This window comes from Gymnogyps californianus, chromosome 3 (genome assembly GCF_018139145.2).
Source record: "Gymnogyps californianus isolate 813 chromosome 3, ASM1813914v2, whole genome shotgun sequence".
Classification (NCBI taxonomy): domain Eukaryota; kingdom Metazoa; phylum Chordata; class Aves; order Accipitriformes; family Cathartidae; genus Gymnogyps; species Gymnogyps californianus.
The window spans coordinates 86,287,114-86,314,165 of NC_059473.1; the positions used below are offsets into that span (position 1 = coordinate 86,287,114).

At 39.1% G+C, this 27,052-nt stretch overlaps 1 protein-coding gene across 14 annotated transcripts in view; it reads left to right on the top strand.

Annotated features, from left to right (window-relative positions):
• Positions 1–1,223: 1,223 nt before the first annotated feature.
• MAP3K7 (mitogen-activated protein kinase kinase kinase 7) overlaps positions 1,224–27,052 on the top strand; it is a 49,286-nt gene continuing 23,457 nt past the window's right edge. For 3 of the 14 annotated variants that reach the window (XM_050893262.1, XM_050893261.1, XM_050893264.1), the window contains exons 1-11: positions 1,231–1,457; positions 13,647–13,757; positions 15,378–15,443; positions 16,348–16,393; positions 17,065–17,203; positions 18,349–18,473; positions 21,969–22,097; positions 24,274–24,404; positions 24,811–24,892; positions 26,086–26,237; positions 26,887–27,046. In XM_050893262.1, the coding sequence (XP_050749219.1) occupies positions 1,368–1,457; positions 13,647–13,757; positions 15,378–15,443; positions 16,348–16,393; positions 17,065–17,203; positions 18,349–18,473; positions 21,969–22,097; positions 24,274–24,404; positions 24,811–24,892; positions 26,086–26,237; positions 26,887–27,046 (1,231 nt within the window). In that variant the 5' untranslated portion in view covers positions 1,231–1,367. Of the gene's footprint in view, positions 1,458–13,646; positions 13,758–15,377; positions 15,444–16,347; positions 16,394–17,044; positions 17,204–18,348; positions 18,474–21,968; positions 22,098–24,273; positions 24,405–24,810; positions 24,893–26,085; positions 26,238–26,886; positions 27,047–27,052 lie in introns of those variants that run through there. The other 11 variants (XM_050893270.1, XM_050893271.1, XM_050893266.1 and 8 more) reach the window with 7 other exon arrangements.

Here is a 27,052-nt window from a genome sequence, read left to right on the forward strand (position 1 = left end):
TGTTGGAAGAGTGGGCCCAGATTCCCACTAGCTGGGGAATGGAGACGGAGTGGTTAAGGTATACGTTCATTCCCCAGTCCTATCCCCTTATTGCTCTGTGTTTACATCATTCACTTAATTACCCTCCGCTCCCCAGCTAACCTCCTACGCATGCTTCCCCCTGAGAAAGAGCCGCTGCAGAGCACAGGCCACCCAACGCTGCGCTTCTGCCTTCAGAGAAAACACGTCCCAAGAAGCGTGTCCCCCATACGTACACCTCTTCCCCTGGGGGAAACGTATACATCTTAGGAAAGGGTGTAATTCAGCACGCGAGGCGCGCTGCCCCGCACTCGCGCGGCAGTAACGCGCGGTGGGCGCCTGCCCCGGCCCCGGCCGGGGCCCTCTGCCCCCGCCGGCCTCCTGCAGAGCAGAGGCACCGTGCGGCCGCGGGGAGCGGGCGGAGCCCCGGCGTGCGCCGTGCCCGGCAGCTGCCTGCAGCCCGGGGAGGCCCGCCCGCCTCTGCCCCTCCAGCCCCGGCTGAGACCGCCGCCGAGAACGGCGACGTCCTTCCTGCCTCGGGGGCAGCCAGCGCTGCCCGCCGCTGATCGCGCCCCTCCCGCGGCTCCCGGCCCGGGCCCACCCCTGCCGGCGCCAGCGGAGGCGGCAGGAAGAGGAAGCGGGGCCGCGGCCGCGGCGGCTCCCCCTGGCGGAGGCGGGCGGCGGGGCGGGGCGGGGCGGGGCGCGGTGGGGGCGGGGCCGCCGCCGCCAGGCCGTGGCCCCGCCGCGGCCTCCTGAGTAGCAGCCGGTGCCGGCGCGTTTCCCCTTCCCGCCCCCTCCCCCGGCGCTCCCTCCCCCGCCTCCCCGGCCGGGGCAGCAGGAAGCGGCTCTGATGTCAGCGGCGGCGGCCGCGGCGCGGCTCTGAGCGGCTCCCCCCACCCCCGCCGCGGCCCCCTCGCCCGCCGCCGCCGCTGCTGCTGCTGCCGCCGGGGCTGGCGGAGGCGGCCAGCTTCGGCCCCGGGGGCGCCCCCTTCTCTTCGCCGGGGACGCGCGGCCGAGGCGGCTCCCAGGCTCCGCAGAGGCCGCGGCCTAGGGCAGCCGGCGCGGCGCTCCGCGGGGGTGCGGGAGGGCGCGGGATGCGGAGCGGCGGCGCCGCCGGCGGCGCCTCCGCCAGCCGCCGCTGAGTCCCGCGGCCGCCGCGGATGCGGCCTCGCCCCGCGCGGCGGCCCAGGCGGCGCCTCGGCCAGGCTCTCCCCGACCTGCGCCCGCGCGGAGGGCAGGAGCCGCCGCCGCGCCCCGCGTAGCCCCGGCCCAGGCCCTCGGCTGCCCGGCGCCGAGCCCTCCGCCACCGGCCTGCCCTGGCCTCTCCTCCCCCAGGTGAAAGAGGAGGGATGTCCGCTGCCGCCTCCGCTGAAATGATTGAAACCCCCCCGGTCCTCAACTTCGAAGAAATCGACTACAAGGAGATCGAGGTGGAAGAGGTGAGTGAGGGCCCCGCCGTCGGGCGGCCCCCCCCCACCCGCTCCCCGGGCGCGGCCTGCTGGCGGGCCGGGGGGGCCAGCTTGGCCCCCGCCGCGGCGCCTGCCCCGGCGCAGCCCCCGAGGACCGCCGGGGTTGCCCTCCCCGGCGCCGTCTCCCCGCTGCGGAAGGCGCTGTGGAGGCTTCCTGGGTGCGCGGGGCTGCCGGGACACCCGCCCCCCCCCCCCGCGGTGTACCTGCCCGGGGGTTCCCGTCGCCTCTGGATGCTGTGGCACCAGAGAACAAAGGCGGTATGGCTGGGAGCGGCGGTGCCAACTTACTTCTACCAGCCCTGGTGCTGGGTGCTGTACTGTGGGGTTTTATTTAAGCGGAATAGATTTATTCAGGACTTTAAAATTAAAGTTTCGCCGCGTATTTTGCCACCCACTTTAGTATGGGTGGCAAACACAGTTGTCAAACGCCGTCACAAGAGGGAACTGTTAATTCTGATGTTTCTTTGGGATCTCTATTTCTGTATGCCCCTGCTTTCTCCTTCGCCTGCCTAACTGAACCACTGTATATATAATCATCATACCAGTGTTAATTATTTGCTAAATTTACAGCTCTGTTAGCTGTAAGGATGTACAGATCTTTTTTTATTATTTTATCTTAACACAGGCTAGTGATGTTGCACTCATGGATCTGTAACATTTCTTTTGTGACCTGTGCATATCACCCAGGAAGTGGCGTTCAGTTATCATATAACATAGTTGGAAGCAAGTATTTCTTCTTCTTCTTCTGTAGAAACTTTCATAGTAAAATTATTGCCTTAAATTCTTTGAGGCTGGAATGGGATGGATAAAGTACCGAATTTCGTATGTACCTTTCATCTGTCTGGATTTCCTGTGAAAGTAGGATGGGTGTGATCTAGGATAGTTTACATGCTTTACTAATGGGCTCAGTAGTATGTATATACCACAATGTTGTTTAACTCTCAGAATCACACAAAAATATTGCTGCGGTTGGATTGTTTTCTTCCACCCCTGCTAACGTCTCTACAGGAATGAAGTTGCTTCATGCAGATCCATACTGAAGTTGATGAGCCTAGCTTGGACCTAACAGACACTCAAGACTGCTGAAACAGTCTTTGTGCTTTTATTTGTAGATTAACGTCTTTCTCTTTCAGTAATAATTATCCTCTTTTTCTTAAAAAGTTCATGTGGAAGTGAATTTAGTTTTGTATTTTGACAAAGCTATGACAACCAGTGTCTCATGTTTTTAAAGTGGTTTGCTAGATACTGGTTTGTTTATAATTATTATGCTGGGCTCGCGTGGCCTGGGAGAGTTCACAGAACATAAAATCTGCAATATTTTCATAGAAGACGAGGGCACTTTATGCTGTATTCAAGTAGTGTTGTGGTAACTTTGGCTTTCACCATAGCAGACACTGGAAATTCTCAGAAGATAATATGTTCCAAAATATTGCCTTTTCCCCTTTCTACGAATATGGCAATCACGAAAGTTTTTGACTCTAATTGTTCCTCTTCCCTTTATGCATTTAACTGTTCTGAAGAGAGAAAATTTTATGGTGTTCGGGAACTGGAAGTATTTTTGCATTTGATAATATGCTGACATTTTTGCAACATTTACTAATGGACAGGGGTCAAATCACATGCTTTGGGAGAAATGCCTTTTCCCACCCAAAGAAGAAAATAAAGTTGATAGAAATTTATCCATCATAAAAAGGTGTCCTGTGATGGCTCATAGAAGTGAGTAGCATATCTAACATGTTACATGTAGCATGTTGAATGAATAAAACGCTATGCAAATCTTTAATCCTTACCCTTGGGAAGGCTGTTAGCAAGGATTATATTGCTTTTTTACATGTAGGAAATGTGGAGCTGCGTAGTGTGTAATTGGTGTAACTAGAATTTATCATTCTAAGGTTTAGAGTTTGGAGCTTGTCTGTGTCCTACATACCTGCCTAGCACCCACTGGGACGGGACTATATGCACGAAAATGTATGTAGAGATGATGCCTAAGCAGTAATTTGTGCTTTATTTAATGTGATTGTTGCATTATCCTCAAAGTAGTGTGATACAAGCAGAGGAGCTCTGATAAAGTGTTCTCTTCATGAGAAAATCTGATGACAGCTGGTGTAGCATTTTGAGTTACCCTCAGTGTACCTGTCCTACCAGAAATTCTTATAGGCAGTGGGGATACCATAGTGCTGAACACAGTCTAAACGTCATTGCACAGAGGAAGAAATAAGATCTACTTTACAATAAAACAGGTGAATTAGAGACCATACTTAGACCTTGCTTTTCTCAACCGTGGGTGTTGACCTCTTATGATGCTGACCTCTTATGATGCAGTTTCAGCGCAAATAGCCAACTTTGCAGTCGTAACAAAACATGCATCATTACTGAGGATTTTCTGTGCTCTCGCATCAGGTTCGGATATTTTCAAGGATTTCTAAATGGCTGTAAGGACTCAAAATGGTCAGATTTTAATATGCTTGGCAAACTTCAGATGTTTCAAAACGGAGTGTCAACAGATCTACACTGGGAACTCGAATGCTTGTATAATCATAGCTTTGCTGTTGTATTATCAAGGCTGTCTTGTCAGCAGATAGCAGTCCCACTCTGCCACTGGTTTATTAATAGATATTGAAGTTCTGGAATACTTGCAGGCCCCGAGTCCTTGCTAATAAATGTGAGATCTATAAGTGCGCTTTCATTTAGGTTTGGCTGAACTCTACTGGATAATATCAAGAATATACCGTATTTTGTTTTAGCTACTGTGCACATGACTACCTGTACTGTAGTGTTACTTCCCACCAGTCAAACCTGTCTCTGACTTCAAGCTGCCTTTTCATTATTTAAAGTGCTTAGATTGAAGTAAAATATAGAGATAATTATTATGAATGAGTTGGAGTCAAGTCAAAATTGATGTGATGCAGTGGGAGCATCTTCAAAACTAGAAGGGGAAAAACAACATAAAACTTGAGAAATGTTCCCTACTTTACCATGCAAATTTTTGACTGTGAGAATGTCCTCTCTTAAGTTTTCAGGTATTAGATAGGCAAATCATTAGAAACTGAATAAATAAAACTACAGAATTTGTCTGAAAACTTAATATAACTGAAATCAAGTTAACAATAAAAAGCCTGATAGCTCTATTTTAGAATCTCATATTTAAATCTAGCCTAAATACTGCTGTCTCTTCTTCCCAGAGGAGCTTTCACGTCTAAGTAATGAACAGACTTTGGTTTTGAATTGTTCTGGCAACCTGCTCCCTGCCACTCTTTCCTGAAAATCCCACAGCCCTTCCTCCATCACGTAACTCGATAACAGTCCCATACATGACCAAAACGCAGACCTCTTTATCACATGATGTGTGTATGCCTTGGATCGCACAGCCAAAAGATGCATGTCTGGTCATGTATGCTGTGGCCCTGCTCAGTCACTGTCTGATGTAGCCAGGTTGAAAACCATTGCCATATTTGCATAGTTCCAAGTTACCTTTGAACAGTCTGAAAGTGTAAATTATTTGAAAACTATTGTTTAATGCTCTGCTGGTATATTATAGTATACACTGAAGTTTATTTTCAACAATCTATTTGGGCAACAGTAGTTAATTCTAAGGGGATTTAGGGTCATGTTTTCTTTGAGATGAACAGGTAAGCTTTCTAAATATTTATTTTTAAAAACCTACTTAAGGTGCCAGCAACTAAGGAGATGCAGTTTATGGCATGTTCACCTACCTTAGACGTTTTTGAAACAGTTGAATAATTCCATTAACTGTCTGAGAAGTGTGCTGACAACTGCATGTGTTCCTTGCAGTTATGGAGCAGAGCAGTTCAGAGACAAGAGAATGAGGAATACAGCGAGACAACTGGTTTTTCCTCCCCTTTATAGTAGTTAACTTTTTAAAAGTTGATGAGGTGCAGTGACCAATTATGTCTGTTACACTACAAGGTAAAATGGATTTGTGTAAGCTGCTGCTGAACATGGAGTTGTTACTACCTCCGTTGTTTTTATGTCCTGGGGGATTGTGTCCAGTTGTAGAATACTACTCTGCAAAATTGGAGGAAGTTTGGACAAGAACCGCAGGTGTGGTTTGAGATCTGAACGATATTCTTGGATATCTGACATGAGTATGAAAGGCTTGGTTCTCAAGAGCCAAGGGTGGTAGGTAGGAATCCGTTTGAAGTCAGTCACATCTACAGTTTCTCAGCCTTTTTCAGGAAGTAAGCCTTCAAGGTGCAAAGTTGGGCATCCAGAAGCAAAGGCAAAAAATTAGTACGTGGTGAAAACATACGCCAGAATTTTCTGTGATTTTTACTCTAAATACATTTCTGATTTAATTCAAATCACTATTTAAATTTTGTTTTGTTATACCAGTGGAAGATTCTCTTCATTCATCTACATAAGAAAATAGCCAAAGTGTCAGCTGGTGTGTGAATTTATAGTGGAAGTTACACACCACCAATTTCATATGGATGAAATTTAGTGTGCAGTGTGTTAGAAGATAGCTAATAAGCTAGTTAAACTGTTAATGTAGGACTTGACACTTATTTCTACACATGCAGATTTATTCAATGAATGAATTTGCGTCCTGCAAAATAAACTTATATTTTACTCTCATAAAGAATGTGTGGGAAAGAAACCTCACAGGCTCTTCTATTCCAGTGATGAAAGCAAGATGCGTATTTATGAGAATAATAAAGTTCCATGTCTAATGCAGCAGTTAAGGTCACAACTGAGTGACAGTGTAACTGCTATCAGAAATTGGGGGGGGGGGGGGGGGGGGGGGGGGGGCAGCGAAAGCCTTTTCCTAAGAAAAAAACTAAAACAACAGAACAAGCTTCATGTGTCTCTTATTTATCCCACCCAGTGGATTCTAGCAGTATTTTACTGACTGCAGAATGATTATTTGTTTTTCAAAGACCAGTAATTTTAGACTCTGCCAGCCCAGCAAGCACAACTCATGTTGGAGTCCTTCACCCCGAGTGCCTCATGACCCAGCATTTTGTGCCTAAAGCTAGAATCTCCTGTCTGGGCTGCTGTAACAGAACAAATTGATTCATACTAGAACATCAGACAAGTGTTTTTAAATTACTGGCAATTAAAATGAGTTCAGTTCTTGAGGCAGATGTGTAAAAGGCTATCAGTATGTAAAAAGCTGGACTGAAAGTATAACCTGATAAACTTACTTTTGCTTGAGATACACACATTTCTTAGAATGACTGAGCTATCGAAATGCAAAGAGGGTTGGTTGTGTGTTTAGAGCAAATGAAGAATTTCTGGAAACACCCATAATTTTAGGAATATGTATGATGGAACTTTGATTCTCCATAAACATGTTCTGAAGAAGTTGAAAAGAGAATGATTTCTTAAAACAGAACTAAATTCAGATAGCCGATTCACTAAATAATAACTGTACAGTGTTGTGCAGCTCTAACAGATGATGCCCTAAATATGGACCAACTGTATTAGTTTGTGGCAAGCAGAAGTTACGTATATTTATTAAGAATATAAGTTGATTTTTAATAACTGATTTTTTTCATTAAGAAATATTTTTTTTTCCTGTGGTGTTTTGCATAACTTTAAAGTTGAAACTTGGAAACTAAATCTAAACTAAATTACTTAGTTTACTTAAAATTAGTGGGATTGCTCATGGGGTTTTTTGGGGGGGGGGGGGGGGAGTGGTTAGGGGGTTTGGGTTTTTTTCATTGCTGTATGAATCCCAGAAAGGGAAAGCAACATTTAGAATTGGATTGAGCACTAGTACAAATAAACTTAACCAGTCAAAGAACATAGCTGTAAGAATTGGCAGATCTAAACTCCTTCCTAAAAGTGCTGCCAGGGTATTGGCCACAGTCATTTGTGGCACAGGGCCGATTTGCTTCAACCTGCTTAATAAAGCATAGCACACACAGAGGAACCAAAGTTGGAATTTGAGGCTGGTTGAATGAATGATAGAAAATGTAGGCGTATATTTTTAGGGGCTGTAAACTGTTCTTTTGGCACTTTTTTTTTTTTAATTTATTTGTATGCTTTCTGTGTGTCATACGGGCAGATGTGTGAAAAACTGAAATTATTAGTATGCTTTATTGGTACTGCTGGAACTCTGGTAGATAGAAAGAATAGAAGCAACTAAATTTAAAAAAGTGTTTCTGTTTTTACAAAGCACTGTAGAACATTTCCTCCCCCCCCCCACCCCGTCTTGCATTGTGTCTGAAGCTTGAGAGATACAAAAGTTCAGTTTGCGTAAACCTTTCATTTGCAAATATACTAGTAACCAAAGGGACATAGATATTAAAGATAATTTAGAGACTGCTGTCTGTTTGGAAGCATGGGTTTTGTTGGGTTTGTGTTGGGTTTTTTTAACTGCTTGTCTTGCTTCCCAAAATCATAAACAAACTTGTCATGTAGATCCTGCAAATTATGAAGATAATTCTCCAAAGAATACTACATCTGCTAACCAGGGAGCTATTCTATTTTATTGCTGTCTTATATATCCAGCAAGGTTTTTTAGAAAGAAAAGCACTAGATATGCAGCATGCAGAGCTAACTAACATGGGAACTTCATGGATAGAGATGAAAACTTTGTATCTTTATATTTTTGAGTGAATAGGAAACCTGTGCAGTTAATGCAAAGTTGAAATTAATTCTTCCAAAGTTTTGACATTTGATAGGGGAATAGGATGCATCTGAATAAACAGGTGCATTTTTCTTGTTTTACTGTTGGGAGGGTGGAAATTATTGGTCACATCCTTAGGACAAAATATATCCTTGAGGGCTTAACATATCTGCAGTCTCTATTTCCTGCATGATTTCTAGTCTACATACTTACCAGTCAGTATAGTATACATACTTACAAGTCAGTATCATGTATCTTTGTTTATGTACAGCATTTGATTCTATTTGTACACAGAGGCAGAGGTAATGTTTGTTCCAGGGATCTTGTATGGTTCATATTCTTTAAATAAGACTCCAAATACATTATCTGGAAAACATGCAAACGGCACTCTCTTTCGCCATGTCACTTTGTCGCACAGTAAAACATAGCTTTTTACTGGTATAAATTTTATAGGGAGAGGAATAAATTTGTATATACTTTTCAATCTTTAAAGCTCTTTAAGCATTTCTGCCAGTTTAAAATGTGTCTGTGTCATGTACTAACCGAGTGGTTCTTGACAAACTTAACTCTATTCTGTGGAAAAGTAGAAGCACTGGTGTTCTATTTCTAAATGTGTCATCTGCCCTATATTTTTCTTTTTTCTCCTAGAAGATATTTAGAGAGAGAAAATCTTTTACCAAAAGAATGTGTTTATTTTTAGATCATTTTCCAAACATACACAGTGCTACAGATCAACTTCTGTTTATTGATTTGTTGTGTCAATAATTCCATTAACTGTGCTTCATATAATTCAGAATATGCACTACTGCCCAAACATATGGTGTGGCACCAACAGCAGGGCACAAGAAGGAATGAGCGTGAAACTGAAGTTCAGGCAGCGCCCCCTCCTGTGCTATTAAGTTTCTTAGTTCCAGTACACGGTGTTGAAGGAAACTACGTAGTGTTTAAACTGTTCTGACAAATTCTAAGACTTACTCCTTTAAAGAATAAATTCAGTGAAAACTTAAAGGAAGAAAATGAAATATAAGTGGAATCGACCACGAGCTCCATTCTGTCGATTATAAAGGATGTTTTTATGAGTAAGATATTTTTCCAGATTAAGTAGGAAAGATATACTGAGCTTTCACATATGGTAAACTTCAAGTTTGTATCAGATCCGTCATTGCTTCTGACGGTTGCTCCTTTATATGCTGTCCAAGAGGCTGAGCTGCTTTAATGGAGGATCGGCTCTTCTGTGTTTTCCCTGTATCCTAGGTAAATATTCAGTGCATTCGTGTCCTCTTCTCAAGTTCAACCCTCTGCCTAAGCAGGCACCAAGTCACTGATAAATTGTTATGAAACCTTGACTGCACAGTCATTTATCAAACTCTTTTCACCAACCATAAAATTTATATATCTGATGGTCTCTCACAGCTTTCTGTCATGTAATTAAGATTTAGATTGCCTGGTAAGCTCTTCTTGTTGGTGCCTGACACTGATTTCCTCCCCCCCCCAGTCATTAGCGGGATTTCATAAAGTACACCTGATTCTTGGAATTTATTCCACTTTTCAACTAGAGACCAAGTATTGTGACATTCATGGCACAAAGTAAAATACTACATTGGGTGGTACACTCGTTTATCTTAGTTTCTTCATTGAATAGAAATGTTATTTAAAAATAGGGCAAAATTGAAAAATAATGGTTTCTCTAGAGTGTGAGCTGGAAGTACATGTACCAATTCATGGTATTAAACTTGCAAATAGTCATGGATTTATCTTTGGGGTTATATATGCAGGGGAACAGTATGCAGTTGCATTGGCTTATGGGCTGAATTTGACCATGTGGAATCAAATGCAAGAGATATTTGGGCTTTCTTTTTTTTTCCTTCTACATGTAATTTTATTTTTATATATGTGAAAAATAAATATATTTAATATATTAAAATATATGTAGTATTTATTACATAGTCATAAAATTATATCTGTAATACATATATTTGTACATATGGACATATATGAGTCTTTTCAGCAAGGAAAGGTATGACTAGCCAAAAAAAGTAAGCATGATCCATCACAAACTGTTGTAAATGATTCAGGCTAAGTAAAAACCAAAAAAAGTCAAATTGCTTCATTAAATTTTATCAGATGTATCCGAGACCAATCTTTTAACTGACGTATATGCACTGTTTTCACAATTTTTTTTCCGTGTCACTGAATTAAATGTAACAGAACTGTAGTCAAAAACCGTGAAAGAGTGTCAGGAAAGGCATGTTGAGAAAAGGAGCATTCTAAAAGGAGTCTCACTCAGCCTTGTACCATAAGGCCAGTTGTATCCAGCTAGGATAAATCATTATATGCACGCCTCCTTTTCCCTAGGTAGCGGGAAGAGTTCTTCCCAGTTACTTGACCAATTTGGGTTCCTCCATATCATAGGGGAGCAGCAGACCTTGAATTGCTGCTGCCAGTGCAGTTCATCCTGCCCGAGTTGCTCTGTGGCATCCTTCTCTCATTAACTGTCTGTCCTTTGTACTTCTCAGGTGTGAGCAGGCTGCTATCTGAGTTACATATGCTTGCACGGTGGATGATTTCCCTGTACTCAGTAAATCAGCACTTCTATGAAATGCAGACTTAATGACACACACAGAGACTGATGAGATTTTTCTTAAACTGTAGGCCTGGTCATGCACTGTGCGAGGTGGGTAGAGGGGTTGTAATGGACAACTCTCTTGTGCCAGTAGAAGAAGGTGGGGGGCCTGCCAACCCAAAGAAATTGGACAATTTTATTGAAAGCGTGGTCTGAGAGAGAAGAGGAGATACCAAGGGAGACTATTTGGGACTTTTAGGTCTTCAGGTGATTCACTGTTTCCAGTTTGCTTATATGTACTATTTTTGTAGGCTGCTTGACTATCATTCATATAGGTTGGTGTTTCTAATCTCAGTTTTGGACTGCAAGAAAATAGTTGGTGTGTGTTATATCAAGAGAAGAGTCAAGGCCCTATACTGTAGCTGGGGGAGGAGGTTACAATCAACAGGTCCCTTTTTACATGGGGCAGAATGGGGCATGTTCTGTGGATCTGCTGTGGATATCTTGTGGTAGACTCAGTCTATGAACCGCTGTTGTGGAGGGTAAAGGTGAGAAGCCAGGAACTCCTGGAAGGCTAAGTGCATGCTGTAATGTAAAAGAGAAGAATACTTCTTTGTGTGTATTAAGGAAACCAGAAGAGGAAAATGCCATTGATCACCATTGCTGGGCAGCTGTCTCTCATATCCATTTGTAACCTTTCAAAAATATTGAGCGTGCTTCCCCTTTTCTCATCTTTCTTAATGCAAAATCTTGATTATTTTTTTAATTCATATCTTTCCCTTCTTCAAATTGGGGCCTTGGTTGCAGACTTTCTGGTATTCATCATGAAAGTTTAGCGGGTCTTGAGCTATGCACCTGCAGCCTTTTCCACCCCATTCTCAGGGGAAATCAGCTTCACTATTTATTTATTTATTAGGAAAGCATGTAGCGAGAACCTAACCCAAGTATGGTTTACATAAATGGTAGTCAGTTTGCTTTGACGTGGAGCCTTGACAAGTACAGTCTGGTGCTTGTACATTCACGGCTACCGAGTTGCCTTCTCTGGATCAGCACTCCTAATTTACCTTCTGGATTATTACTATATTGGGGGGACATCTCAAAAAAAAAAAAAAAAAAGAGGTAAAATTATTAAATGTTATTTCCTCAAAGGATGAGCATTCAGGCAGCAGGCAGTTTGCATTGTTTCAGCACTGGGAATGTGTGGTTATTCACTGATCTCCTACAAATCACACTTTTCTTTTAAGAAACCATCCTGTTAAGGAGTGAATTCACTAGTGAACCTGTAAGAATCAGTGTGCTGTTTATGATGTGAATGCAATATTATGTTTGAACATTTTGTGGGTCCTTTAATTATGTTGCATCTCTATATTTTAATTTTGAATATTTCTTCCTGACTCCCCCCCCGGCCAAGAATCTTTGCCGTTTTTTATTGGATAAAGTCATAAATAACTATGACTTTCTAGTGAAGAGCTTTGTAATTTTGGGAAGTGTGTTTTTTCCATCCAAAATAATTTTCTTGTGTGTGTATTACCCATATAAGGAAGACAGTAAAATTAAATCCTGCCATAATAAACTGCTATGATAATCACATTTGTAAATGCTTCCACTCCACTCTCTCTCTTCCTTTCCCTTCTCTTCTCATTCACCTCCCCAAAAAGTGTTTATTTCATTAGAAGTGTCTGCTTTGTTCCTCAGGATACATATGATATTACTTGAAATCAAGGACTAGGAACAGAAGCGCAGAATGCTGTTAAAACCAATGATGAAGAAAGGCTTCTAGGGCCAAATACAGAATCTGAGACCAGCCCACCTAGCCCCTTGTTTCTCCCTCACTCCCCATCCTTCTCATCTGCCCTGCCTTGCATTATTTGGAGTTGGAGGAGCTCCTATCCCTTAGCTTCTTCTGTGCCTTTCTGTGCCTTCCATTTCCTTCTCCTCTTCTCTCCACCTTTCTTTTGGGCGTATGTGTAACAACTTGCTTGTCTGTGTTTTCCTGTAGCAGCTAGTCACTGTTTTGGTGATACTGTAGTTTCAAGTATGCATTGCATATGCATGTTTTGTTGTTATTTCTGTATGTTGCCATTTTTCCCCTGAAGAACACAATTAAAAGAAGTGAAATTTCAGTTTACCATAGTTTATAACTCACCAATAACTGAAAGTGACCTCATAGAAAAGGACACACCTCTCTATCCTGCTTTCATTTTCGAGCTTGGTTTCAAAGAACTACTCCAAATAATGGTGGTGTTAGAGCTTCTTCACAGCAAACGTTAAAGGATTTTTGAATAATATAGTATGCAGAAGCTGCTGCTACTGCTTCTGTGAAGTTACAGTGAAGAGTTATAACTCTTGTCTGGTTTTGTGTATTTTTAGGCAATGTTAATTCCAAATAAACTAGAAAGCAGACCTCAACAAAAATAGAGAAAGCATAGTTTGTACAGACGCTGAGCTTATTTGGAGGACTCTCAGGAGAATTTACTGCTCTCACACTGTTGAGGCACCTGTAAGAAAATGAAAGGATAACTTTGAGTACATTGAATACTTCATTCCGACTTCATCATAGTCCTATGCAATTGTTTGCATATGCATTTAAATTTCAGAAGTTTGAATTCCTGTTACTAGCAAGAATAAACGAATATAGCAGATAGATATAATTTCACTGGTCAAATCTATAAAAATAAATTTGCCATCATTCCCCTAATTTTCTTCTGAGCAAACCTTGTTTGAAATAATTAAGAACATATTTTTCTGAAATACTGTTACTGCATGTTAATAATAAAATGTTTTGTATGTGTGTTTTCCAGTTCTTCTGTAAATGATCTCTGGAGGAAGCTTAGCTAAGCACCAGTTATACTTTGACGGCATAATATTAAATTGCTGCTGCAAAACTCGATTCTGTGTGTCTTCAATTTTCTAAGTTAAATTTCTTTTCTGTTTGTGAAGTCCTGCACAGCAAATGAAACCATTTCAAGTTTTACCTCAAGTGTTTCATATTTTGTTCTAGGTTGTTGGAAGAGGAGCCTTTGGTGTGGTCTGCAAGGCAAAATGGCGAGCTAAAGACGTAGCCATTAAACAAATAGAAAGTGAATCTGAAAGAAAAGCCTTCATTGTAGAGGTACAGTAAGTTTGCTGGAAAATGTGGGGCTTGGTAGAGCTTGTTTTCTTAAATTCATGGGTGCATTTGATGTACTAAAAGCTATGTCTGTATTACAAGGTGAATGCAGCCTGTGGTACCCAGGACAGGCCGGGACCCCTTGTCTTGCAGAACAGGACACCTGTCAGAGCACATTGCAGCTCCTTTAGTTCGCTTCTGATAAAAACTGGAAGGCAAGGCGGGAGAGAGGAGGGCACACAGTCGGGGAAACACCGGTTCCTAGATTCTGTCCCAGTGTGGAGTCAGGGTGCAGCTGAAATACCCACCAAAATTTTGGAGCTGATTAACACTTCCAGGGGCGACAGCATAGGTTCTTCATACAATCAAGTCCATACTTGAAACTGTTTCTTAGTTTTTTCAGCAGTTCTAATAACCTTGTTATTTTTTCTTACATATAAGTTTATTAATACATGTAACTCATTTAAGGGCAATCGCTCTTTCCATTCAATGTCTACTTCTTCAGAAAGATCTTGAGTAGTTCAGATATACTGATAAACTTCCCAAGATACATAACATTTTCTAGAATCAGAAGTTAGCCATGTAATTTAAATGAGATACATTGTGACACACTGCTTAGTATTTAGTCAGTAAGAATGTAGGATGTTCAAGATATACAAAATATGTTAAATCTCTTTAATTTTGCAACTGAAAATGTAACACACTGAAGGGTTAAAGGAAACATATTTGTAAAAGACCTCTCTGTGTAATTATTTAGATGTTGTTCATTACCATGGAAAGTTTTTAATGTTATTAATCTGAGTCTAATTTAATACTGAGTAGATCTGATCAGTCTCTTAGCATTTTTGTGTTTCAAAGAGATATGAGAAGATAATCGCAGAAATACTTCAGTAATTACTGGGATTCAGGAAACCCTACAGAGTGCAAGCAACAGTTGTAATATTCCATTCTGGTTTTTTAGAACTTCTGAAGTGTACAGAAAAAATAACGTTAGCTCCCTAGATGATGAACAGCATAAGCTGCCTCAGAAGTCTGTGTAAAGGGGAAAAAAATTCCTTTTTCCTTCCCTTCTACTGCCTACTGGTAAAGAAAAATTCAGTACAAAATAGCGTGATCGTCAGTTAGTACAAGCAGTAGTAGGTTCCTGGAACTGTATCACATTAATATTAAACTGGCTGGCTTATTTTAGAGTTGTGGGTTTTGTTTGGTTTTTAGAACAGTAATCTTCTATATTGTGAATAAAGCTAATATGGTTCAGATTGTTTATGTAGTCAGACAATTGGGATTCCAAAATGGGAGGCTCTAGGAAGAGCACTGAACCTATAGAGGTCATAGTTGCACAGTGCTTATGACTTGAGTGATTTTACTACACCGTGAAAAAAATACTTTCTTTAATTTCTTCAAAATTTCTTTTAAAATACAGTTCCAGTTAGACACAAACCTAATTACATAAATTAAAATGCAAACAGGGGCATCAGTCTTGTAATTCCTAAAATCACCATCTAGGGTTATGCAGACATATAAAACTGTAATTGCTATTGTAGTGTATGAATTATAGATGTGAAAATAAAGCATTAGCCTTTTTTTCCCATGGTTTGAAATGAAGTGTGATTTGTATTGCAGCTTCGACAACTGTCACGAGTAAACCATCCCAATATTGTCAAGTTATATGGAGCCTGTCTAAACCCAGTAAGTTATAGCTTTGTCAGTATGACAAAAGATGACGAGCTTAACATATGCAAGCATCAATGCACAAAATGTGTATTTTATATACAAAAATGTATATTTGATATATATTTTGTATGTTTTAGCCATAATAAGGTAATATATAGATATGTAGGTTGGTTGATATTTTCAGATTTTTGTTTTTTCTTTCCCCTGCTATGAGAAATAAATTCTTTCAAGAAAACCCCAAAGCTATTTCTAAACACTGATTATACTTCAGTTTGTCAGAATGGCATCTGGTGTATTACATATGTAGTGTCATTCATATCTACAGTCCTATTAATTGCAAATCAGCAATATGAAAAGAAAATATATTAGCAACACGTGATTCATCGCTTGTAAATCAGTTCCTATTCTCACATATGCAATTTTCAGGATTTGCTTTCTTTCTGCCACAGCTGCAAACAGTCCCATAAATAGCAGAAAAGCAAGTACTGTGACAGGGCAGATGTATCCTTAGCTAATTCTAGTATGGGCTATTTAATTGGTTAAAATAATGCTGCGTCCCTTTTTTCTTAGTACTAGTGAAATTCTTTTGACATGGTATTTAAAATTTTTTATAAGTCACTAAAACAAAAGTAAAGGCGAATGAATTGCAGTTTGGCGACAGCATTTGCTTTTCAAGACTCGGGGGGAGGGAGGTCATTCTCTTCTTTCCTAACTTACAGTGGGAACTAAGTATAAAACTGATTTCTGTTTCTTATATATGTAAATATGACTCTTTACCCCATAGATAAATTTTCCATTAGCTTAGGTATGGAGACTTTGCAGCTCCTCTCAAACAACTTTCCTTTCAGCTTACAAAAGCTGTTTTCCACCCCTGCATTTAAAACATCCCTATTTTTTGTCCCCTCCCCGCCCCCCAAAGGTGTGTCTTGTTATGGAGTATGCTGAAGGAGGTTCTCTATACAATGGTGAGTATCATTTCAACATAGTGTCTTCCTGGAGCTGAAGTGCTAGTGTTAAGGCAAACATGATCTAAAATATAAAGTTGTTTCATACATATGTCTCCATCTGTGGAGATACTCAGAAGCCACCTGGACACAGTCCTGGGCAACCAGCTGTAGGTGGCCTGCTTGACCCTGCTTGGTGGACCTCCAGAGGTCCCTTCCACCCCCAACCAGTCTGTGATTCTTTGAAATTCTTAAAATAATTTTAAGGAGAAAGGAGTGTGCTTTTAAAAACCACTTTTCAGTCCACTGGTTTGTTTCTTGATATCAGTTTGTTATATTTTATACAAGTCATTTAAGGTTTTCTAATGGAACATCTGAAAAGATTCTTCCTTAACTTGTAAATTCCCTGAGCATTTGTTTAACATAGACTTTACCAGGAATAGCTGAGAACAAGCAACACCTTTCATATTGAATTTTAACATCAAAAATTATGAAAAACATACTAAAAAATGGAAAATATTTTACATTTCCATTATTTTAACAGTCTGCAGAAGGATATTTTCAGTTGCAGTAATGAGGCATTGATAATTACTTAGATTCCATAGAGCTTTCTGACTGGTATGTTGTTAACTCCATTGTATCTGTTGTAATATGCAATAAAGTTCTTTTTAGTTTGTGCCTTTGTTTTCCAGTGCTGCATGGTGCTGAACCTCTGCCTCACTATACTGCTGCGCATGCCATGAGTTGGTGTTTACAGTGTTCCCAAGGAGTGGCATATCTCCACAGTATGAAACCAAAGGCTCTAATTCACAGAGACCTGAAACCGCCAAAGTAGGTTTACGGCTCGTATTTCATATTTTCTTACAATTGGAATTTAAGATCATTTATAATAATTTCATTGCATTTGAAAGAAACACCTTTAATTGATACTAACTTTATTGGACGTACTATGTTCTAAATGAAAGCTGTAACTTCAGTTACAGAATGATGATGCACGGTACAGGAAATGAACTGTACTTGGTTACTTTCTGTTAAACTGGAAAAACATCCTGCTCCTGCCTTGCATCATGGAAGAGGATTTTGATGGGGTAGGGCTTCTAATCAGAGGCATTTAAAATGCCCCAATTTTGCAATGGGTTGTGGCGTTCAATAAGAGAACATTAGGTGGGGAGGCTGTTTGGTTGCTTGGTTTTAACGTCATATTTAATCTGATATATTAGAGCTCTTTCCCGACATGGCCATCCTCCTCTATCCCCTCCTTCTGCCTGTTCCAGTACCCCTGCCAGAATCTCCCATCACTTTCCACTGAAAGAAAAATTAATAGTTTTCTATTGAGTCAGTTTGTTGATCTGACTCACTTTACAGCTTCAGATCTGGCTCCACAGATTAGGTGCAGAGATTTGGGGATCAGCAGAATCATCCCCTTTCGGTGGTAGCCTGCAGTTATTACCAGATAAAATTATGACGTGAAGCCCCACTTTAAATCTTGAATTCTTTCTTGTATCCCCAGTTTTGATTCAGAGAGCTGTTAACATGTAACTTCAAGTGCTTTCATTTAAATAAATAGCTATGTTGACTGACATTAATGGGAGTCTTGATCATTCTTCTTTTGGTAAAATTGTTACAGCACTTCTTGTTTTTCAACCTCTGGCATCTGAAAGACTAATTTTGTCAAGATATGCTTAGTGGTTTACTGCGGCTAAAGATATTTATTTAAAATCTAGCATGTAGAAATATTAATAAATTACAATATATATTTGATTATTTTAAAATATTTCATATGTTCAGATTAGGCCCAAGTGACCTTACTTATTTCTCAAATTATAAAACTAAAGCACTGAGAAGCAAAGCCTTAGATATTCAACTATATTAGAATAATAGTTGTTGGGATAAAAAAAAAAATCAGTGGTTTATTACCAGACTATTTCATCCTACAATTTTAATCTGAGGTTGTTTTTTTTTTTTTCCTTTGACAGTTTGCTCTTGGTAGCTGGGGGGACAGTTTTAAAAATCTGCGATTTTGGTACAGCCTGTGATATTCAAACACACATGACCAACAACAAGGGAAGTGCTGCTTGGATGGCACCTGAAGTTTTTGAAGGTAACAATAATTTACAGCGTCAATATTATGTGTTCTTTCTAGGGATGCAACTGCGAATGAATTTAGTATAGGAAATAAAAGCATCATGTAATCTTACTTTATTTCAATTAGTGTATTAAAGTTTGAGGTAACAGCTGAAAGAGACTAGGCAGAAGTCTAACGTTTATTTAAAAATCTGTATGATTGTATATTGCCAAATAATTATGCAGAGTTTCGAAGAGCAGCACTGAACTGACTCTATCATGTTATTATTAGACAGTTAATTACATGAAGATGTGGAACCTTTATTTGTGTCATTGCTGAGATTTACATAATGAGTGCCTTTAGACAGCTGCTGTTTCTTATTTTATAAGTAAAACACAGCCAGAGGGCTATTTCCCCACGATTGTGCTGTTTCCAAGATTCTTAAGTCATGTCAAACTCTTCTGACATTTAAATACACTGTCATTACCTTCACTCCCTATTCTGATCAGCTTTTATCTTTAGAATTTCCCTGTTAGTGTCTCTAAATTGAACATAATTGCGTTCATTTTCAGTCCCCCACTTTCTTGTAACTCCATCTTCATCTGCTTTTTGTGTAATCTAGAGATTTGATGTACTTCCTCTTTCCTACATACTGAGGAACTTGTTATTAGCAGTTAATTTAGTTAAGTAGGAAAACAAGCTATTTCTTAGAGTGTAGCTGGGGAAGACTGATGACAGTTGATAATTAGATAGCTATAATTGCTACATGATTATCAGAGAAATAATCCAGTCAATATCAGATTGGAAATTAAACACCTTTTGGCCAGTCAGTACCTTAAATTATCATTGTGATTAGTAGAGTGGTCTGGAGAAGTCACCTTCCTGCTTTAGGAAGCAGGTGTCCTGGCTTTGATATATTTGGCAAGTGCCTATGTGCAGCAGTGGTTTCCCAGATTCTGGGTCCAAGTGGCCTCTTTTCTTTTACTGTCCTTATTCCAGAGAGGAGCAGCAAATTATATGTCCATATACAGTTTTAGGAGGTGTTTCCTCCCGAACACCACCTTTGGAGCTTTTGTTTTGAAGGTACCATTTTCTCCCGCCAACCGGGAGATCCCGACCAACCCAAGGGTGATCTGTTTCACTCTGGTGCCTAAAAATTTTCCATTATGTCACTTGATATTGAGCCACCTATTCTGTTTCTTTAACTCTAGCTGGGAATGCTTCTTTTCTTAACATTTGTTTATTATTAAATGAAATCATGTAAATAAGAGAGAATTTTTTCGTTTAGAAATAATCAATTGGACAATCAATGTTAAAGCTAGATTTTTTTGAGTGAAAAATCCTAATCTAAAACGGATTTTGAAATAACTATATTGTAGTAGAGATTTAGAGTGCATATCCTAATTCCTCTGGTGTATGAATTCAGCAAGGCAGAACAAAGAAGTCTTCTATTGCAAATTTATTGTTGGACAGCAGCAAAAGCCTTCAGTTTACAGTTGGTTTGATGTACTTTTATCTGAAAGCATTTACTGATAATGACAGAAATCTTTATACAAGAACAAGTATCAAGGAAAGCAAGGAATCTAGTAGCTTCTATGATGCGGCATATCAAATTACTCTTGAAACACTCATTAAACTACTAAAATTATCATGTCAAATGTCAAAATTGTTAAAAATTTGTTTGCTTATGCTACTGCATCAGAATTCAACAATGGAATAAATGCTAATATTTAGTACTGTTGTAGTACTAACGTTTTTAGATGAGAACAATAAAGGCATGAGAAGTATCTGTTGTAGATGGCAGCGTGCTCATTGAAGTAGTTGCCCTAATATTAAGATTTTCCCCCTATTTTAAACATTAGGGCACCTAAAGCCGTGTACAGATCAAACAATCTAAATGAAAATAGTATCATTTAGATCAGGATAAAGTGAAAGAGAGCAAGTGCTCTAATCTCAGAACTCCCTTTAGAAGAAACTATTTTAAAATTGCTTTGGGATAATTGGATAAATTGAGGAATGATTGTGTCTGTCCTACCTTGGTCTGTTACAAAGTGAAACAATAGAGAATACTCTCTCACTTCTTTTGCGCTCTCAGTTTTCAGAATTAGTCCAAGACTTCTCAGCCACGAAATAGAATTTCCTTGCTCAAACAGGAGAATAACGCTACTTCCCTGTCCTAGGCTGTGTGTCACAGAAGTGCTGTGGCTGCATAGATGAGAGAGACTGTTTTGCTTCCCTTAACAATATGCCATTGTTTACAGATACTTTTTTTTCCAGCACCTTTGAAAATAAGCTGACTGATAAAGCTGACTTTGTTATTCCCCTTCAGTAACTTTTGAACTCGTTAGCCACATTCAGCTACTTTGATACTGGTGTAAAGAGTTTTGGAGATGCCAAGTTCATAAAGAGTTTTGTAAAATCAGTAGCTGGGAGAAGTCCAAATTAGTGCCTTCGCTTAGAGAGGACTTGTGGTTCGCGCTGCAGCCTGTCTCTTCTGTCTGCCTTGCAAACTGGTTGGTCTGCAAGAACTGGCCTGAGAACATGCTGCTTTCCTTGCACAGTTTGTCAGAGGTATGGGGGCAGAGGAAGATGGCTCATAGCTAAAGTGGAGCCTGTTGCAACTGGATGCTATATGATGGGTATCTATATGAAACTAGGCTTCTTTAATTTCACTGTTTATGAAATGATTTGTCTCAATGATGCTTTCTGATTATGCATTAACAAAAAAATCTCTTGGCCGCTTGATGCCAATTTTGATCCTTGTTTGAAGACAGATGAGCAAGTCTATCATTTATAGTCACACATTTATTATCATGTCATTAGCCATTCACATTTCTCTTTAGTATTTGCGTGAGTTATGGTTACAAAGTTTACATTCTTTCTTTGCAGTCTCTGAACATTTTTATTCATTATTCTATATCACCTGCGTGTCTTCTGCACCTTTTACAGCAGTCTTAGAAATATTGAACTTATGGTCAAAGAACTTTAATTAAGTAATGACATGACAAAAAGTAAGAATAATAAACAGGGAGGAAGTAAGATGGTGAGCAATCTGCTGATTTGTTCATATGGTAACTTACTAGTTCTGCTAAAGACCTGTAATTAATAAAGAGTAATGGATATGACACAGATGTTATTGGCTGGCATATTGTGACTAACATGTAAGAAGTGAGTTGAAGAAGAATATTTAGAGGAAGAAAGCCTACTCAGTTAAATCCTGAATGCAAGAGATCTCTGAAACTTAATAAATTGCATTTTATATTATATAAGAGAACTGACGCATTTTATCATTTCAGGATGACTCCAAGTGAAAAGGATTGATTTCCAGAGAGAGGCATTCTTAATGATCCTACTGTCAAATGATTTCAGACTAAAGTTAGCGTGAATCAGCCAGCTTTAGAAAACTTTTTTCTCAACAAAACAAATGTGAAGTGAAAGGAAGCATGTAGAGCTATTTATCAGCTCAAACTGTACTTCTTTTTAAAGTGTTATATAGAAAAGAGACAAATTATATTGATGGCTTTCTTCCAGGTAGCAATTACAGTGAAAAATGTGACGTTTTCAGTTGGGGTATTATTCTCTGGGAGGTAATCACCCGTAGGAAACCTTTTGATGAGATTGGTGGTCCAGCTTTCCGCATTATGTGGGCAGTTCACAATGGTGAGTTGAAAATACTTTATTGCATTAAGTTGTGTATTTGACCTATAAATTTGCTAAACACTCTTAACTGTGCAGCTTTATATTACTAGTTTTTCCATTTTATACTTCATTAAATATGCATTTTTGTCATAAAGACTTAACAGTTAGACACTGCCACTTTTGTGTCAGTGTGGGTTTTGTGTTACTTGGCTGCTACAGTGCTTGCATTTCCTGCTACATGTAACTAGTGTATGAACAAACAAGGGAAAGGAGCCATGTTCTTTTTGTTATGACACTCCATTTTAAAAGTGATCTGAATCATTTGCTACAAAAAACCCCACAACCTGTCTATCTGGATGAATGATGATTTTATTAGCCAAGTTGGCTTTTTTTTTTTAATTGGGCGTCTACAGTAAATGTGTGAGTAAATAACTTGACCTGTCTTTAGAAATGCTAGAAACTGTCAAACTTCTGCAGCACCATTAGGCATTAAAAATGTTACTTTGTTTTTCATCTGGGTTTTTTTGTTGTTGTTCTGCTGTTTGAATTGTTTTATCTTTATGTCTAGGTACCTGCAATCATGGAGCAGGACTCTACTGTGCTAGGTACTATACAGAACAGATTCTCAGGAGCTTAGAATATAAACAGGAGATAATGGTTGGATTCAAATGGACAAAAGAAAGCAGTGGTACAACATTGGTCAGAATAATAGACTGCAGTATCTTCATGCTAGTGGTGTAACTTTTTTAACAGTGTGGTTTTAGGTACCATGGCAAAGCAGAGTTTTAAGAAGAATAAGGTAATGATAGTGAAGTAGTTCAGTGAATGTCTGCAAAGAGTTTCTGCCATTTGTGAAAGACAACATCAAAGAAAGCACAAACTTGTTTGGAAGATGTAATTAACAAACAAGCAAAGAAGGCCAGTACTCTGTCTGAGTGTCATTGCTTCAGTACTAAATGATAGAAGCTTAAGGTGAGCACAGGCATCCTATTCGATGAAGAAGAGAAAGGGGCAGACAGTGATAGGATGGATGAGCATTATAGTCACAATAACGCACAAAGATAGATGTTTGCAAATGGCATTTTTGAATGAAGAAAGAGATTCTCCATTTCAGTTGTTCAAGGACACGAGTCTTTGAGATTAGGAGTGATGAGTGCCTTGCATAAAAGCATTAACTGTAAAAGTAAGCGTAAATGTAATAGTCATAAATCAGAAAGCCTCGGTAAGGTGCGGGAGTATCCTTTAGGGGAAGAGAAATTCCCTATCTGTCCCTACTTCTGCTTTAAAAACTTCTCTTTTTTTCCTTTTTATCTCTTTTTTTTTTTCTCCTTTTTCTCTCTTTTTTTCTTTTTCCCTTTTTCTCACCTTTTTTTTCTTTTTTTTTTTCTTTTTTCCTTTTCTTCTTTTCCTTCTTAGGAAGGAAGTGTTTGCATGCTTCATCTCACTTGAAACCATTGTGGCACTCTTACTTCATGTATTACTTGTTATGGTTAATACATATTTAAATACTTGCTGCTTTCCATGCAAAATGTCACTACATCTCATGTATTAAACACAGCTGGATGTCCATTAATTGTACTCATTGTTGAAATAGTAAAAAGAGTAGAAACTTGAATCAAAAAACAGCTGAATAGTTATACAACAGTTGAAGTACAATACGTAATTAAAAATGTATATAGGCCACGAAATAGTCACCCGAAATTGGTACTTCCAGTGATTAATAATTTTTCAGGAAGTTCTTAAGAGCAAAATCAGCCCTCAAAAATACTTCACACACACCACACACACACCCCTTTCCCCCCCCCCCGCCCCCCCCCCTTGTGAGTACAGCATTAGGAACCAAAGACTGTTACTGCTTGCTTCCTAGTTTGGTCTAGAGCTTTATTCTTCAGAAAGTGGTAACATATTCATTAGCTATTGTAATATGTTGTATTTGGTCAGTCAGTGAATTTATTCAAACCACTACTGAAGGAAAAGTTTAATTTTCTTTCTACTTGTTTGTATGTAATTGTAATTTGTATGTAGTGCAAAGGAACTTTGTAAGAGAGAAAATTAAGTAGAGGTCAGTTCTTTCAGACTACAATTAACTATACATTTTCCTGTACTTATTTAACAAAATACTGGAGAGAGATCAGTCGCTGTCAGCTGTCTTATAGGCTGTTTAACAAATTAAGGGTTCTTGTAATTTCAATTGTAGGTACTCGGCCACCACTGATCAAAAACTTACCTAAACCAATTGAGAGTTTAATGACCCGTTGTTGGTCCAAGGATCCCTCACAACGACCATCCATGGAGGAAATTGTTAAAATAATGACACACTTGATGCGGGTATAAAAATTTATTTTAGTGTCTTAATCATTTCTTAACCTATTAAGTTGGGAAATCGAATTATAAAAGGTATGCCTTTTATCACACTCTAAAGGCGGGCTTGCATGTCTTCTCTCTCCTTCTCTCTCTTTTTGATAAAAATTATTAAATCACTACAGTAGAGAAGGGAGATCATTCCTCCTTATGGGAGAGGTACACTAACTCATAACAGATTTGGGGAAAATGAAAATAGTAATAGATGTATTTTAATGTATTACTAAAAATAACTGCGTTTATCTTCTAAATAAATTATTATAAACATAATATATAATCTGTATTTATAAATTATTTCATGAGGTACTATTTAAATAATTTTAAAACAATTGTTAATTACTTTTTTTATCAAATCATTGCTATTTTTTCACAGTACTTTCCAGGAGCTGATGAACCTCTGCAGTATCCTTGCCAGTATTCAGATGAAGGCCAAAGCAACTCTGCCACTAGTACAGGTACACTGGTATAAATAAGAGAAAAGAACAGCAACATGAAATGACGCAGATGGATTATAAAGCACGTTCTCATATTGATTTTGAACTCAAATTGGGAAAGGTAACCTTTCCAAAACCTTAAGCATTGGTAGGAATCTATTTTTTTGTTAAGACCTCATACCACATCATATTTAGTGTTCTCAGCTAAATGGTTTTGCTGAAGTGTACTTCTAATGGAGAACAAGCATATAATAAAAGCTGTCTCCAAATGTCCAGGTTTAAGGTCTCCTCCTTTTTTCCCCATGAAGGTTGCTGGCAATTGACACTCTTTCACTCATATGTAATGTTTAGGAGATGGCGTTTTTAAATTTTTTACTATTCTTGAAAGCTGCTCCTGCTTTCAGTTATGATCTCCACAATTTAAACTTGCAGTTCTTTTATGTTAAGATGCAGTAAATACAGTAATTTAAATTAAGTGCAAGGAAATCACTAGAAAGGTGAATGGAACAAAATGTGGGCTAGGCTTTCAGGTAGTCGTGCCCTCAGATAAATCTTTTTAATAATAGAAAATAAAGATCATTCGGTCTTCTCATTTTTTAGAGTACAGTTTTCCCACTTCAGTTGTTTTTTATCTTAGGTGTCTTCACTTCCCACTGCTTGGTTGGTGTGTTTTCTATCTCCAAACAAATTGCTGTTATTTTGGATAAAGTTTCCTTGGCTACTTTGCAACTTAGTGACCTGTATATTACAAAAACTTTTCAGCTGCAGCATTGTACTGACTTTACTAGCTTGTCAGCTACCCCTCAGCACATGACTTTAAGATATGATTTATCACTTCAAACTGTGAATATATATTGTGTGTTATTTTTCAGGTATATGTGCTCCTCTATGGTTAACGATGGACTTTGTCATTAATTGTGAATGAGGTTGCTGGTTGTGTTGTTAATATAACATCTACCCTAGCAATTTCAAAGCAAGCTAAAGATTGACTTCAGAATGTCATCATAGTACTTAGTCGTGTATTTTGTCTTTTTCAGTCCTTTTACTTTTTACATTAATGGATCTGTTGCAATCTTGCAGCTTGCCTTTCATTAAAAGTTTTCAAAAGTGTTGCTTTAAAGCAAAGTTAGGCTTCTGAGAATGCTCAAGTGAAGAGATGCACTTCAGTATTTTTAACAGAAATTCTCAAATGTTTTTCCTTGTTTTTGGAATAGGTTCATTCATGGACATCACTTCTACAAACACAAGTAACAAGAGTGATGCTAACGTGGAACCAAGTGACTTCCAAGGAGCTTCTACCAATGACACTATTAAACGTTTAGAGTCAAAATTGGCGCAGCAAATGAAAAACACAGCTAAGCAGCCGGTAAGCCAACGCGTGCAATTTTGACCCGTAATAATGAAATGGACAAAGACGGACAGAAGTGTTGTAACTGCTACGAAACATTAGTGTCTTCTTTCAAAAATACTACAAAATTGGAGCCAGTTAGTTATAGGAAAAGAACATGAAAGGGGATGGAAAAATGCTGAATGGTTCCAAAAAGGTAAACTGGAAGGCTCTAATAAGATCTCCAATGAAATCAAAAAATAGTTCATTTTATTTAAAGGGATTGATTAGGTTAAAAAAAAAATCTATATTTGAAAATCGCTGCCTTAATTTAGAACCAAAATATTGGTATGACATAAAAGGATTAAACATTTAAATGAATTTTGAAAATACTATGTTTTTATTTCAAGTAGGATTAAAAAATACAAAGATTCTTTTGTGACAATATTGGCCTAGTTCTAGTCAATTTTTATCTGCGTAAAGTTAGATTCTTTTGAAAGTTGCAGATACTTGGTTCTTGTATGCCAATAATAGCTAAATTATTACCATTTATTGAATTATAAATTTTAAATCTTGTCACTTCTAAAATGCACATTATAGAAATATATTTTAACCTAGATACTGTGCATATCATGGAAGGGCTTCTGCAGAATTTTTTTTCTTTTTAAAAATGTTACTGTTGAAACAGGGTGATCCTGGCCGTTTGAGTTTACCCCCGTCTCGTGGGAGCAGTGTGGAGAGCTTGTCAGATGTTCGTGCGCGACCACAGTCAGCCCTTGTTTCAGGAGAAGCCAAAAGGATGAGTGCTGACATGTCTGAAATAGAAGCAAGAATAGCTTCCATCACAGGTAAAA